Below are 11,269 nucleotides of genomic sequence, written 5' to 3'. Positions count from 1 at the left end.
TAGTAACACATAGACATACAAGCACACACACAAAACACTCATCATGTCTCAGACATGAAAACACTCATATTTGTGAGACAAATCCCTTCTTGTAAGGCATTCTTTCTCCTACCTAAAAAAAAACCCCAACACACACACACACACACACACACACACACACATGTATACGCGCAGGAACGCACCCCTCCAAAAAAAAAAACCCCAACACACACACACACACACACTCTCTCTCTCTCTCTCTCACACACACACACACACACACACACACACGTGTAGCAAGCCCCTCCTTAAAAATTAATCCTTCTGCATTTTACCCACCTCTTCTGATTACAGGTCACCATGGATTGTCCTGCACCATCGTCAGAGAGGGACTGGAATTCTCTGAGTCCAGACATCCAGGAGCGCATCCTCCTGCGGCTTCCCGTGAGCGCCTCCATCAGGCTCGCCTCTGTCTGCAAGCTCTGGCACGCCACCATCAGCTCGCCCTCCTTCACGGCCCAGCTCCTGCAATCAGGCAAGCGGCCCTGGTTCTTCCTGTGGGGCATCAACGAGCTCATCCACACCCGCAGTGTCGCTTTCACCTTCGACCCTGTCGCGGGCTGCTGGTTCCGCCTGCGCACCACGCGCCCGCCCGACTTTAACCGTGCCTCCCTCGGTGGCGCCCCTGGCATCCTCTTTGCCTTCTCCGGCTCCCGGGTCTGCTTCGCCCCCACACCCACTAGCATGAAGTGGAGGGAGACCTCCCCGGCCACTGCCACCCGCTGCTCTGCCCTGGTGGGCATCTTTGGCTGCGCTGCCGGACCATCACCCTACCCCTTCCAGCTTGTCGTTGTCGGTGGTGTCCTTGATGGCGATGATCGCTCAGTGGAGCTCTACGATTCGGCCTCTGATTCATGGGAGCAGTGCCCGCCTTTGCCTGAGACAGGGTTTTTCGAAGGCATATCATCCCATTGGATGTCCTCGGCAGTGCTTGGGCATAATTTCTATGTTGCAGATATCTACTCCGGCGACATTGCGTGCTTTGATGTGGCAAAGAAAGCATGGAGTGAAGTAACGAACTTGAGGATTCCGGATGCTGTGCATCTGTTCATTACCTCATGTGAAGGAGGCCTCTATGCAGTTGGTGTCTGTCATGCAAGGACATTGAAATTATTCAGGGTGAATGAGCTCACCATGGAATGTGAAATGGTGAGCGAGATGCCTTCAGATCTCTTCTCCATTTTTGAAGACGAGGGTGAGCTGAAAGAGGCCAACCTGAAGTGTGTTGGCTCTGGAAATCTCATCTATATTTACAGTGAGTCGTATTACAAGGGCTATCCTGTTTGCATCTGTGATTTAAGTGGTGGATTCTACCAGTGGAAGCAGCTTCCAGCCCTTCCATCCCCTCTTCCTCGCTTCGACAGGGTTGTGTGCTGTAGCACAGAATTGACAGCCATGGCTTGTTTAAGAACTCTGAAAGAAGGGCTTAATGTAGATGTCAAATCGCAGATGAACACAGTACAGAAGAGTTTACTTGTATAGGTTTTTTGCATATCCAAATTACTGGCTGTAAATTGGAGTTTGATCGAACTCAAACAGGTTGATTTAGCATAAGGAATCTATTTTAAGGTATGTGCTGGTTTCAATTAATTATCAATTATTATTGTTGAAGATGAGGGCGAGCTGAAAGAGGCCAGACTGAAGAGTGTTGCCTCTGGAAACCTTATCTATATTTACAGTGAGTCCTACTACAAGGGCTATCCTGTTTGCATCTGTGATCTAAGTGGTGAATTCTACCAGTGGAAGCAGCTTCGAGCCCTTCCATCTTCTCTTCCGCGCTTTGACAGGGTTGTGTGCTGTAGCACAGAATTGACACCCATGGCTTGTTTAAGAACTCTGAAAGAAGGGTTTTTGCATATCCAATTTACTGTCTGTAAATTGGAATCCAATTGTACTCAAACAGGTTGACTTAGCATAAGGAATCTGTTTTTAAGGTTTATGCTGGTTTCAAATTAACAAATTTTAGCATATGGGAAGCTTGTTACCTAACACACCTCGAACACATTCTGTTTCAGCTATAAACAAAGATGGTCTTAAGTATGATACCTGATCTACACATGTGTATGCACATGTTGGATGACTAGTTTTTTCAACATGATGCCTCCTGTATTGCATGGTTAGCTACTTAGCAACCATAAGCTTGTGGGTGAGATAGGACAGTTATATGGATGCAGGTGCTTTTGGGAACTAAGATGGTTTGAATGACTGAATGGCCAGCCTCAATTTTGGGATCTTGACTTTCAGAGTAATGATCAACAGCAACCTTAGTTTTGATCATGGTTACATGCTCCTGTCTGTTTGGAATGCCCTCAACAGCGAATTCTTGTGGCTGTTTGTACCACTCTGCTTATTGTTTGTATTTTATGGGGTCTTGGATTCAAATGTTTGTTAGCATTCATTGTCGTTGAGGTCGTAAAGGCTCATATTGGTTTCAATTCAATGGTCATCCTCTATGGAGGCAATCAGAAGATCAGAAAGGGCTTGGTTGATTTTCACTTATCTACCACCTCTCTTGCTTATCCAATTCTTTGCTCTTCGGCACAATCAGGTTGCATTTTCACCTATGGCATCTGCTGCCATTGTTGCCAGGAGATATTGCAAACACTTCTAAGCCATGCAATGAGCAAGGGAATGGTTGATAACTGAACAGTCATGAAGACTGCTGGAGGGCCCATGTTGGCCCCATTTTGCAATTTGGCTTAATTTTGCGCTTGAGCTTAGAAAATGGCTGGCCACTTTTTGCCAGTAAGATCAATTCTTCCCATCTCGGTTGTGCTTGGTGTGTGCTGCCTGGCCATCAATATTGAACTCAGTTATTGCACCTATTCTCTGGACATGGCCTGTTGTGTGTTTCAGCTGTTGGGGATGGTCCAATTTCTGCGCTATTATTATTTTGACTAAGGAATGTTTGTTGCTCAGTCCTGTGCAGAAGATCTTCAGGTGTGGTGTGGTGCACACAGCAGTGAGAGATGATTGAAGTGTTTGAAGGTGTGAACACTTGAACTTGCTTATGATTTCTAGAGGTTTCTTTGTTTTTGTACCACATCGTAAAGAAGCGAATCACGGTTTTGAACACAGTTTGTGAGCTTCTCACAAATGAAGTTCTTATGGCGATGTGGGGTATGCGAAATAAAAATTGAGATTTTTCAAGATGCGCTTTATGGAAATTAAGCCCCAGTGTTGGATATGGGGAATGCGGCTTTGAACTAGTGCTTGGACCACTTTTGATAGTAGGGTAGGTCTTTCACTTGCTATTGAGCCTTTAGGATCAAGGTTTTCAATGTGTCAAGCAGGAAATTCAAGCCCTCTTGTAGTGGAGTCCTAGTTATTGGCACAGCACTCTTAGGGTAAGTGTACTTCATGGCCTCTTAAGGTGGTTCTTTTTCTAGGTGTTCTTGTGGAAATGACCATCATTATGATTGCCCTTCATGCAATCCTTGCTTGTTGATGTGAGTTTTTGTGAAAGGTTGCCATCATTATACTTGCCCTTGTTGATGCAAGCATTGGTGGGCTTGTTGGCAATTCAAACACATCTATATGCTACAAGGATTGTTGGCTATGTAGATTATAGAATTTAGTGGTATTGTTCTAACAAACGGGCACGAGTGGCTTGGTGTGGCTCATTGGCTTTTAAATTTGGTTACAAATTGCTAGTTGCCACTTGGGTATAACTCATGGATTCGTATTAATTGTCACTTTTTGGAGGGTTGTCCACTTCATTAGTGAATTTGAGACTATTCTTGGAAGTTTGAATTCTCTATGGGTTGATCAGATTTAGATGTGTAGATTCGTCATTGCAAATATACCAATGTTTCAACAATCGAGTGTTTGGATTGGATAGAGATCATCATGCATATAGTTGTAAATGATATCTTATAAGGGATTGAAATCACTTTTGTTCCAAATTTTAGGGCACAACTTTGATTTGGATTACCTTTGCCACTCAATGGCATTGCTCTTATTACTTTTCCCAAACACATCCAAAGCTTATATTTCACTCCACTTGTTCAAGACGAGAGTTACCCAATATTCGGTCATAATCACTCTCTTTCAATCTTCAAGAATCAATTGTATATTTGAAGTTTAAGCTTGCTGGCTAAATTTAAGATGTGTTGCCAAATATGTTTTGATATTCTATGATACCTAATGGTTGTGATATCCCAAGTCAAGCCTTTTAACTTGCATTGGAGTAGATTTTAGTTTGCATACTTTGTTGCAAACATAATCTCAAATCTCTTTCTTAAGCATACTTTTGAATCCTACTTTGCTTCAGCTTGGCTCACCTCCAAAATCGCTTGATGTATAGGGGACGATTTAAAATTTCCAAAAAAGATATCCCCATGTAACTTGCACATTGGTTGCTTAAACATGGAAATCCAACTCAAACCATGTTCCAATGTTTGAACATGAGTTTTTAATAGAGCTCCAAATGATCACACAAGTCCTTCAAAGAAGTATGTTCAAGAACATTAAAGGTGTCGACAAACTTAAAAGTTTATGACCCTCATAATTAGTTCCCACATCTCTTGGGTATGCATCTCTTTTCGTATGTCTTTCTAGAGCGTCACACCATTTGGGAGCAATGATACAATCCATGCAATTGCATAAGTAGGGTGTAAGAATATATGTGCATAATATGGCTCACCCTTTTTATACATACATTGTTGTTTATGGATTCGAGTATTGGTCTACAAATGCCATCACCTTGCTAGAGCTTGGTATTGTTCATGGAGCTCTACTTGTTGGTGCTATGGAATTTCAAGGGCAAGGTGTACATTGCTTCATTGTATGGTATGTTTCCCTTGGATTGGAGGGTGGTGAGGTGGGTTGATCTATCTCTATTTCTTAATGCTTTTCATGGTCCTTAAATGAGAGAAGCTAATAGGTTATAATCAGATGGTATGATGGGAATTTTACATGGTTTTTATCTAAAATTTGGTATTTTGGGATAATGGTGGTGCTATATGTTGTTTTGTTAGCTTGGCTTATCAATATTAGTTAGTTTTTACATGGAATGGATGTCTTGGACTCAATATAGAATCTTTGTAAGTCTGAAATCTCTAAGTTTTGCATGGAGTAACATCTTATGAGATTTCCACAAGGATTGTGACATGTAAGCTTTATACATGCTACAACATAAAACCTCTTTTTGGCTTGCAATTTTGTGATTTTTATGAATTTAAAACGTATTTATTAAAATTTTTAAATTTTATAAACTTTGAAATTGCAAATACTTTTTTTTAGTACTTTTAGTTATTTGTTGTTTCCTAGCTAGATGTTTCTTTTTTGTTGATGATGGTGTACATCGGAAAGGTTTCGTGAACTTTAGATGTAAGTATTTCAACTCATATACCAATTTGGCCTTTTATAGATGATAAGAGTAAGGACATGCCTAGGTCACCTAGGCGAGTGGACGAAGTTAAAGAAAAATCTATTTTTGTCTCGATAGACCAATTTGGTCATTTGTAGACTCTAATAGACCTGTCTTTCTTCCCCCCCCCCCCCCCCCCCCCCCCCTTCTCTCTCTCTCTGAACGATATGATTCATCTTTTCTTCCATTGTTTTATTATTTTATCCTATCGGTGATCACGGGCATTAAAGCCGTATTGTGGCTTTTGGACTATAGGGATAGAGAGTGCTATATAGCATAAGATATGCTCTCACTCTTGGATATAGAAAGCCCTTGTGCTATAATAGCGCAAGGGTGATTGTTGGCTCTTGGGCTATAGAGGGGTAGACTACTATGTAGACACGGCTTTACAACTATGGAGTGAGAAGTGCTATATAGCATTAGGGCTTCTATGGTTCTTGTACTTTAGCAGGAAAAAATGTTATATAGCACAAGGGCTGATATGACTCTTAGACACTATGGCATTAGGGGAGATTTGAGGTCTTGAAAATGCCTAGTAAGAGATACTAGAGAGAGAAAATACTTTAGGAAATAAAATCATGTCATTTTATGATCTTTTGAAAACTTTATATTTTGAAAAATAAACTTATCTAAAATTGTTAGAAGTCATTATCATAATATTCAAGTGTCTTGCACCAACCTAGAAATCTAGGCTACCATAAAATTGATAATGATAAACTTAGTGAAGATCCTATCTTCTCTTCATAAAATTGAAAGCAAATAGTTAATTTGATTTTTTTTTTGACATTTGATCATCTCCCTTCATCCTCATTCTTCTATTCCTTTTTCCTCCTCGCTAGTTTTGTCATTATTATTATTCTCTATCGATTTCTCATAGTTTTCCCATTCAAAGCTTTAGATAGTTATGGATCAATCATCTAATGATCTTTATAACACTGGTAAAAGAACTCTCTATCATTTTCACATTGAACTACAAAGCGAGTATGAATTAATTGAAAAAAGAAAATGTAACATTGTTTTAGAGTCCATGAAACATGTGTTTAGATTTGAAGGAAAGAAAAGCGCTTGTTCTTTGGTTGAATGAAAAACTTTAAAGATCACACTAAAAATATCACTTATCCTTTTTACAACTACTCTTTCTTGATGAGTTTTATTGGTGATGGATATAATGGACTTTTAGATTATGCACTTAATCTTGTTAATCAAGAAGGATATTCTTAGATTAGAGAATTATTAACAAAGCATAGAGAGAGTTGTTGCAAAAATTATACGATTTTCAATAGAATATCCATTCTTTAGAGGAACGTATCAAAGCATGTCAATGAAAACAAAATTTTTTAGGTATTTGAAATTGACAAAGAACTCTCAAGAATATTAATAATTTCAAATGAGAAGGTGACTGCAATAAAAGAATCCAATCAACAAGATACATCTCTTTACTTTGAAAATGTTAAATACAATTGTGTTCATGATTTTATTTAATTTGTGATACTAATCTTGTTTAGGCCTAGTGTTTAGTTAAATACAAGTGAAAGAGATGCTTCAAAGGCATCTCAATTTTATTATCATCTTTTGCCTTTAGTACTCCTAAATGATATTCTTGAGAGGAAAAAAATTAAAAAAGCAAAGGGAATGCGTAGATTCTTTCATTAAGCATCACAATCAAATATAAAACAAGATAATTTAAAACACAATTGTTTACTTCCAATGCCATCTTTGGTGAAGATTATTAGACAAAGAGTTAATGGTATAATGAAAGTTTTGGGTGAGCATTTCCATATCAAGCCCAACTTCAAGGGCAAGGAAAAAGAGACTCTATTCAATAATTTTAATAATATTTTTCTTGATTTGTCCACCCTACAATGTTTAATAATTAGATTCTATGATTTATCCTTAGAAGAGGCTCAATGAGTAGCCAAGTTTGTGATTAAACTTGATGAAAGTAAGAAATTGAAGTGTATAAAATTAGATAGAATCTCTACTATCTTGATAAATAGAGCACATTCATCAAGTCATTGTAGTGATTTAATGTTGTTTAGTATTCAATTTGACTATAACATTTGGTAGCTAGGAGCTTTTGAAGTAGATATAGAGGATTGGGAGATAGTATATTAGTAGAAAAAGAAGTAGAGCAGTTAAAATCATTAGGAGATGAGCCCTCAGACTTGCTTGAAAGGGTTAGTCCTAAAGACTTCAATATATATTGCTTTTTTCTTGGTGATATAGGTAAGAGAATTGATATAGTTGCTTTGGACTCAAAAGTATATTCAAATTTTCATGGATAAAAGAAGAGAAGTAAATAATTTGATTTTTTAAACAATATTTTAAAATTCCTAAGAATATTAATTCTCTAGTAATATAAAATTTTAAATATGCTCATATCTTATTTTTTAAAGGTGCCTAATATATGAGCTCCCTTTTAGTATACAATAAAAAATTGAGATGCATGATCCTTTAATCTCTTATTACATGAGAAGAAATGAGCTCTATGTAGGTAAATTTAAGCATTGGCTCAATTAAATTAACTTCAAGACTTTAGAGCTTCTTTTGAATCCATACCATAAAAGGTAAATAGCTTGCTATTTTGTTTAATTTTAAGAGATTTGATTGTTTTTTTACTCTCTCTAGAGCTTAATTGCAACAAACTGCATTGATAAGTAATATTTTTCATCAAGTCTTTAAAATAAAGCAATAAAAATGCTAAGATATACATTAAATCACCTAAGGTTTTCTTGATCATTTAAACTTTACTTTGTTGTATATACTCTAAATATTATTATTTTTAATGTAAATATGTAAAAATATTGACTAAAGTGATACAAAAAATATCTCTAATATATTTCAATCTAATTATAAAAATGAAATATATATAAGTTGTGTGGTGACATTTTGATCAAAATATGTCAATATAGTTGGTTCCATAAACAACCATAAACAACTTGCATAATTTTGCTTTGTGTCGATGGTTGTAGAGTCCTCATAAAGATAATTGCAATTCTTGTGGTTAGAGAGTAATTGTGAATGCTAGAAGATTGGTTAAGTTTATTTATCTTAATGATGATAAAATTATAAAGCTAATATGGAAGATGCTTAACTTTAAGATAAGATTTCACTTAAAAAAAATCCATTGTAAAATAATAGTGAATCAATATTCTTTTTTTTCAAATGTGTGGCAATTTTTAAGGATTGGTATAATAGTGAACATGTTTGGTATGTAAGGGCAAAGCTCTTCAAGTGCATAATCATCAATTGCATACAAGAAGACCAACAAGACAAGCAAGCCACAAAAATTATGCTATCTAGAAGTTTAGGATGGAGAACTTTCTCATCGGCAAGGGTTATTGGGACTTGGTTACATGTACGGAGGCTGAGCCCAAACTCACCATGGTAGGGGAACCCAACAACATGCATCTCAGCATGGGTAGAGTCAACATGGATTTACTGATAGAGGTAGTGGATATTCCTGTGCAAGGGGGAGATCTCAGACTAGGGGCAAAGGATCTTGGCACACTCAGTCTACTCATGAAAATGCAAACAAAGGTAAAGATTGCCATTAATATGGAAAGCATGCCACATTGCAAAAGAGTGTTGGAAAAAGCAAGCTGATTAGAAGGGTAGATAGCAGGGCCACTATGCAACTTCTAATCATGTAGAGCTTGAGATTGGTGAGAGATTGTTTGCTATGACTTATGTATGCAACAAAGGCTAGTAGCAAGAAAAGTTTAATGATGTTTGGTATATATAGATTTTGGTGCCTCAAACCACATGACGAGTGGTTTAATGAGCTGAAAACAGGTGCTAATGGCTATATATGTATTGGAGATGATTCTTAGCATGACATAGCACACACAAGGATTGTTCTTTTGGTTATGCGTGATGACAAGAAAAAGCTATTGCATGATGTATTGCATGTTCCATCGATCACCAAGAATTTGCCATTTGTTGGTCAGATGGTTGAGTAGAACATGCAAGGAACGCTTTAATAGAGATGGTTGCTTCATAGAGGAATATGGCGGAGGATGTAGATTGGTTGCTAAAGGCTAGAGACATGGTAGGATGTTCACACTAGATGCAAACATCCCTGAATTGAATGCTGGTATGTTTGCTCATGATGGGGCAAGTATCTGAGACATTGATATATGGCATAAGCAGATTGGACATATAAATGTCCAAAAGCCAAAAAATATGTAGCACAAGGACCTTGTTACAGGGCTACCAAGGTTTAAGAATGTTGATTTGGGACATGTATGCTCAGCATGTCAGTTTGGGAAACAAGCCAAGTTTCCATTTGCAAAGAGTACATGAAATAGTAGTAGGTTGTTACAAATTTGTGCACTCAGATGTCTGGGGATCCGCTCATAATGTGTCACTTGGTGGATCTAGATATTATGTGACTTTTGTGGATGACTATAGCAAGTACACATGGATATGCATCCTAAAGCATAAGGATGAGGTTTTGGACAACTTTATGGATTTTAAAGCTCATGCAAAAAAAGAGCTTAACTGTTATGTCTCATGCTTACAGTCTAATGGTGGTGGCAAGTACATGTCAAAGGAGTTTGTCAGATACTTAGCAAAGCATGTGATCAAGAGGAGGTAGTTAACTTGCAGCTACACTCCTCAACAGAATGGAGTGGTTGAAAGTACATGTCCAAGGAGTTTGTTAGATCCTTAGCAAAGCATGGGATCAAGAGGAGGTAGTTAACTTGCAGCTACACTCCACAACAGAATGGAGTGGTTGAAAGGAAGACAATGTGATTATGGAGGCAGGCAACCATGGCCATGTTGAATGAGGACATGCCTTTGTCTTATTGGGCTAAAGCAGCACTTATGGCTATCTAGGTATGAATAGAACACCTACAGCAGGAACACATGAAAAGACACCTTATTGGTAGTTGTATGGCTGCAAGCTTGACATCTGACATTTGAAAGTATTTGGTAGTAATGCCTATGTTCATGTTCCAGATGACAAACGGAAGAAACTCGACCCTAAAGTAGTGAAGTGTGTTTTCCTTGAATACTCATAGGAAAGAAAGGCACACAAGTGCATTGTTCCAACTACTCGAGAGATATTACTCAGCCATGATGTTGTGTTTGATGAGTTAGCATCTTGGTATGGTGGTAAGCAAGAAGAAGTATATGATGACACTTTGTAGGGCACATATGTTGAAAATGGATGGCAAGATACTATTTTGACCCGTGGACCTACTCAAGATCTACCACATACCAAACTTGACATAGGAGATTATGAATGTTGTAGATACTACTACTTATAGTAATAAAGAATAGAAATAGGCGTGGAATAGTAGACTAGAATAGAGACAATCATTCTCATTGATATTCAACACATACAATACATGGCTTCATGATACACAAAATTTCCATCTTCATTGAATACTCAAATTGAGAATGAACATAAATACATGTATTTATGGTTACATTAGCATATTTTAGAAGACATAACTATTAAGACATGACTCTTGAGTCTTCAATCAAATTGACACTCCTTACCCAATGGCGTTGTTTGATGAGTGCCAAACAATGTGATGCTTTGTTCCTTTCCAAGACATATTGACACCTACACCTTGCAAGAACTATTGGGGTTTAGGTTGGGATTGATATTGCACCTCATTGGTCTTCTCCTAATTAATCTCTAGCTTTTGTGACATGTCCTTTAATACATACCTTAAGGTCCTCCAAACTATTGTATTTCCAAACTTGTGGCACTAGTGAAGACTAGCTCAACTATGGGCTCATACTACTTCCTCATATTTATTGTGCCTAGCTCTACTATGGCTATTATATTGAATCATTGGGATCATATTAGTACTTCCTCTTCATTGTGAGGTATAGAATTTG

At 37.7% G+C, this 11,269-nt stretch overlaps 1 protein-coding gene across 1 annotated transcript; it reads left to right on the top strand.

Moving 5' to 3' along the window:
- Positions 1–296: 296 nt before the first annotated feature.
- Positions 297–1,650, top strand: LOC148034666 (F-box/kelch-repeat protein At3g24760-like). Its single transcript, XM_087679619.1, has one exon. The coding sequence runs from the start codon at positions 340–342 to the stop codon at positions 1,519–1,521; it is 1,182 nt and encodes a 393-aa protein (XP_087535745.1). The 5' UTR covers positions 297–339; the 3' UTR covers positions 1,522–1,650.
- Positions 1,651–11,269: the final 9,619 nt, after the last annotated feature.

This window comes from Lygodium microphyllum, chromosome 6 (assembly GCF_053477565.2).
Source record: "Lygodium microphyllum isolate KBCC chromosome 6, Lygodium_microphyllum_v1.1.10, whole genome shotgun sequence".
Taxonomy (NCBI): Eukaryota; Viridiplantae; Streptophyta; class Polypodiopsida; order Schizaeales; family Lygodiaceae; genus Lygodium; species Lygodium microphyllum.
Note: the sequence above shows the minus strand (reverse complement) of the source record. Positions and strands in the feature narration are given on the sequence as shown.